This window comes from Phanerochaete carnosa (assembly GCF_000300595.1).
Source record: "Phanerochaete carnosa HHB-10118-sp unplaced genomic scaffold PHACAscaffold_414, whole genome shotgun sequence".
Taxonomy (NCBI): Eukaryota; Fungi; Basidiomycota; class Agaricomycetes; order Polyporales; family Phanerochaetaceae; genus Phanerochaete; species Phanerochaete carnosa.
This window is the reverse complement of record NW_006768041.1, coordinates 1-3,705: the sequence shown is the minus strand read 5'-3', so window position 1 is coordinate 3,705 and position 3,705 is coordinate 1. Positions and strand designations below refer to the sequence as shown.

The following is a 3,705-nucleotide window of genomic DNA, read 5'->3' as shown; positions in this document are numbered from 1 at the left end:
AAGTACTACACATATTGGCTAACAAGATCCCAACCGTAGGCTATCAGTCTGCCGTGTTCGGGCAATATTCACCATTCCTATACGCTATGAAGATCCTACTTCCCTTGTAGACCCTCCAGAATATCTCGCATATGTGGAGTGGTTCTCCAACTTCACGCAGCCAGATCCCCACCATGGCATGTACAAGGTGACGCTATGACCAATGCTGATGGAACGCAGACTGGTGCTGTTATTGCAGTGGAGAGCTCCGCCGAAGTGTGCATTTGTATCCATGCTTCAGAGCTGTTGCGCCGCGTGAGTGGTCGAGCAGCAACATACTTGATGTATCCAAGAAGTTTTGGGTTAGTCCCTTCACCGACAGACATATTTATGGAACAGTAATATAATGTCAAATGTTATAATTGGTCAATTTGAGGGGGGGGGGGGCTCTATGTTTACACTACAACGCAGCATCAGGAGGAGCTATCGGTACAAGAGCAATCTGCAAAAAATTTTCTGATGGCATAGGTAGCAACCTAAGCCCAACTCGCCTCAAATACTCTACACGCGCTGCTTCTTGAATCTCGTATTCTGTCTTTCCGATGGGCTCTAAAGCCGGCTTGAGCTTCCGGTACACCTGTCGAGTACCGGGATACATCTTGGATGGATGGACATGCAGTACGAGAGGCCGATTGATGCGAAAGGGCGGTGAGTCAAGCTGCCGACTGCCCTCGAGTGCTTGGGTGCCTGAGCTTGAAACATTTGCTAGGAATGTGGGACTTGGAGTTGAAGGTGCTGACACCTTTGCAAAACTTCTCAGCTCGTGCTTTGCAAGGGCAGTTTGGTCTGAGTTTGGTTCTAGAGTCGTCTCTAAAGGTGAGCGTGAAGGAGTCGGAGAGTGTTCTATTATAGTGTGAAAGCGTTAGTAATATGTATGCTAAGTGAACAGCAAGTGTACGCACTGTTGATTGCTCCGTCGTCACTGCCGGACGATGTCTGCTGCTCCGTATCTTTGCCTCGCTCTCTCAATCCCACTCCCTCATCCAGAGGACTGGCTGACATGAAGCCGTTGGGCCCTGGGCCCTCAAGAAAGCCGTTGATATATTGTGAGTCAGTTGTCTGCGAGTCAAGGGCCCCACCAGCTTGGAAGAAGCTTTGAGTGGGACAGAAGAGCGTAAGAACAGCCTGGTCTGGCCCAGGGAAGGAGAAAGAAGCAAGAGCATACCTTCTCATTCTTTGAGTATCATGTGAAGACCGTTGTCGAAGCTTGCGTTTACCAGAGAAGACATGTGATGCTTGCGGGGATGAATCCGGAGACGAGTCAGTGTGGATGGTAACAACTGATTTCGTGCGGTCGACAGGCATTGTGAGGGCGATAGAGAAGTGGATGATAGATGTCTAAATTGAAAGCGCATGCAAGCGCACTCTCCGCATGTCGCCGAGCAAGGGGGGTGCAGTGGCTAGGTGGTGGTTAGAATAACTAGGACACTTAGAACAGGAGCTCGCGCGCATCGCCTTCGTGGCGGCAAACCCTAACTTGATATAGCAGCCTGATTAGGAACCTTAGGTGGATTGTCGGTCTCTTAGGATACTTATACTCTAAGTTACTACTAATTAGCTCCAGGGATTTTCCCTGATGAAAAGAATGGAGATAATAATGACACGTATGGAAGTACAGCTAGCAAATAAGATGGAACATCAAGATGAGGCCAAGTGGGAGTGGAAGTTGGCTGCCGATTCACTGGTGAGAACAAGTCAGCTGATTTATTGTGCTCTCAATGATGGTATTGTTAGGCAATTTTCGAATCAAAGCACCAGAACAACGGGGACCTAAGCTCAAAGGACATGGAGAAGCTCACTAAGCTGCAGTCCATGGTAGCTGACAAACATGCCAAATATCAAGATAAAGTCAGGATTGCTAACTCCTATAGGAACCAATTGGTGAGCATTCCTTAGGGATATGAAGCCTGCTGTGGCTGACGAATACCCTCAGCAAGATAAGCAGAGAGAAATCGGCTGGCCAGCGGATCTAGACTTTTTCCAGCTGTCGCAAACGATCAGAGCCGGCGGATCAGGTTCAGCCGCAGCGTCAGCGGATGCAAATGCCTCAATGACGCCAGTTAGGACGCAGGCCCAAAACAGCGTACAGTCTTTTGTCTCTCGTGCAGTGCTTCCGTTGTCGTCAGAAGCTGAGAGGAGCCAAGGAGAGCTGGACAGGTTGCCTTACCTCGACAGTGACAGCAGCCCGGACAGCTCAGTATGTGCCGAAGCCCTTCGCTCCCTTGTTCTGTCAGCTGAGAATGAATAGCCTACACCAGGGGCTTGCAGAGATCTGTCTAGCGAAAGAGGTGCGACGTCGACAAGCACAAGCACCACAGCAGTGGTGTTGGGCCTTAGGCCAAAGTCCGGGCTTCGTATGTCATTCGGCCCCAAGCCACTGCGAGCCGTGAGGGGACAGAGCAAGGTTCTTGCGGAATTAGATAAGCTGGGCAATCAAGGGCTGAAGATGGTACTCTGGGTTCTGCAAACTCATGGTATATGTAATGATTGAGTCATCGACAGACGGCAGAGGGCAAAGCAGACAAGGAAGGGGCAACTGCAGAGGCTGAGACCTCGGACAAGACAATCTTCTCAAAGGTAAGTCCAATGATCTGGACTCATGAATCGGGCCTGATCTCGTCTTCCTGCGGTCCAGCGGCCTTGAAGTCCCTGACCGCCTTCAGCCCCTCATCGTCACTTCTGCCTTCGAGTCCTCCGAAGTCATTCTCCGATGCATTCTCGAGTCTGGCATTAGCACAGGCACAGGACCTGACTTTGTCAGCTGACTGGGTAGGTAAAGGGTGAATCTCAGGTCTGGGTATCTGCTTACACTTGTACACAGGCCATGTCTACTGTTCTCGCTGATGGGTCATCAATTGGAGATGTGACCGATATGGAGAGAGACAACTTGGAGGACCTCTACTATCTGAACGCGAGTGACATCGCCAAAAGGTCCACATCAGGGCCCAGTCAAGCAGCAAGCAACAGAGTCTCTGGTCGGCCTGATGAGAACAACGCGGAAATGCCTAGGACACCACATGCAAAGATCTCGGCAAAGGGGAAAGAAGCCAGGACTTCCCACCAATCTTTCCTTGATAGCATACAAGAAGTCCTGGGAAAGAAGACTGTAAGTCTCAGGCTTGTTAGCGGAAATCTGGAGTTGCGCTGACATTTGCTACAGCCTGACTTTGAGCATAGCAGCTTTTTAGATTCTGATGTGGCCAGATTCTTAAAGTGCAGGGCCTCCAGTGTCGAGGAGGAACAGGCAGCCAAATGGTGCTGCAATGAGGTATGTCCATCTGATTTTTTTAAGGACTGTGATTATAGACGTGCTAATATGCCTTCATTAATGTTAAGAACAAGGAACGTGATGACGATGTCGAGGGCAACGAAAGCAAGAACAGCGGCAATGGCGATGGCAACGGCGACAAATGTGGCAATGACAGCAACGACAGCGACAAAGGCGGTAACGAGCGTGAAAAACCCAGAAAAGATGGGGACACGACTGAAAAGTCTTGGAGCCCCGGGACTGTTGGCAATCCGATCGTCATGGACAACAGAGAGATTGTATATATTGTTTATTGATCAAAGGTGAGTAGAATTGTGTTCAATCTAATCTACAGTACAGCTGACTTGTTGTGTGCACTAGACAAACGAGAATCCAGAGGTTTACAAGATTAAGACAAC

The 3,705-nt window shown here is 49.6% G+C and overlaps 2 protein-coding genes across 2 annotated transcripts; one reads left to right on the top strand and one right to left on the bottom strand.

The window, feature by feature from the left end:
• Positions 1–195: 195 nt before the first annotated feature.
• On the bottom strand, positions 196–1,379 carry PHACADRAFT_214732 (uncharacterized protein). The gene is made up of 3 exons (XM_007402779.1): positions 1,205–1,379; positions 942–1,132; positions 196–882 (listed from the first exon to the last, which is right to left on the bottom strand). The coding sequence occupies exons 1-3, from the start codon at positions 1,342–1,344 to the stop codon at positions 440–442; spliced, it is 774 nt and encodes a 257-aa protein (XP_007402841.1). The 5' UTR covers positions 1,345–1,379; the 3' UTR covers positions 196–439.
• A 290-nt stretch (positions 1,380–1,669) lies between these two features.
• PHACADRAFT_202602 (uncharacterized protein) lies at positions 1,670–3,650 on the top strand (the record flags this gene model as incomplete). Its single annotated transcript, XM_007402778.1, has 10 exons — positions 1,670–1,723; positions 1,774–1,920; positions 1,973–2,236; positions 2,288–2,488; positions 2,542–2,616; positions 2,686–2,808; positions 2,861–3,145; positions 3,200–3,307; positions 3,376–3,585; positions 3,642–3,650. The coding sequence occupies 10 exons, from the start codon at positions 1,670–1,672 to the stop codon at positions 3,648–3,650; spliced, it is 1,476 nt and encodes a 491-aa protein (XP_007402840.1).
• Positions 3,651–3,705: the final 55 nt, after the last annotated feature.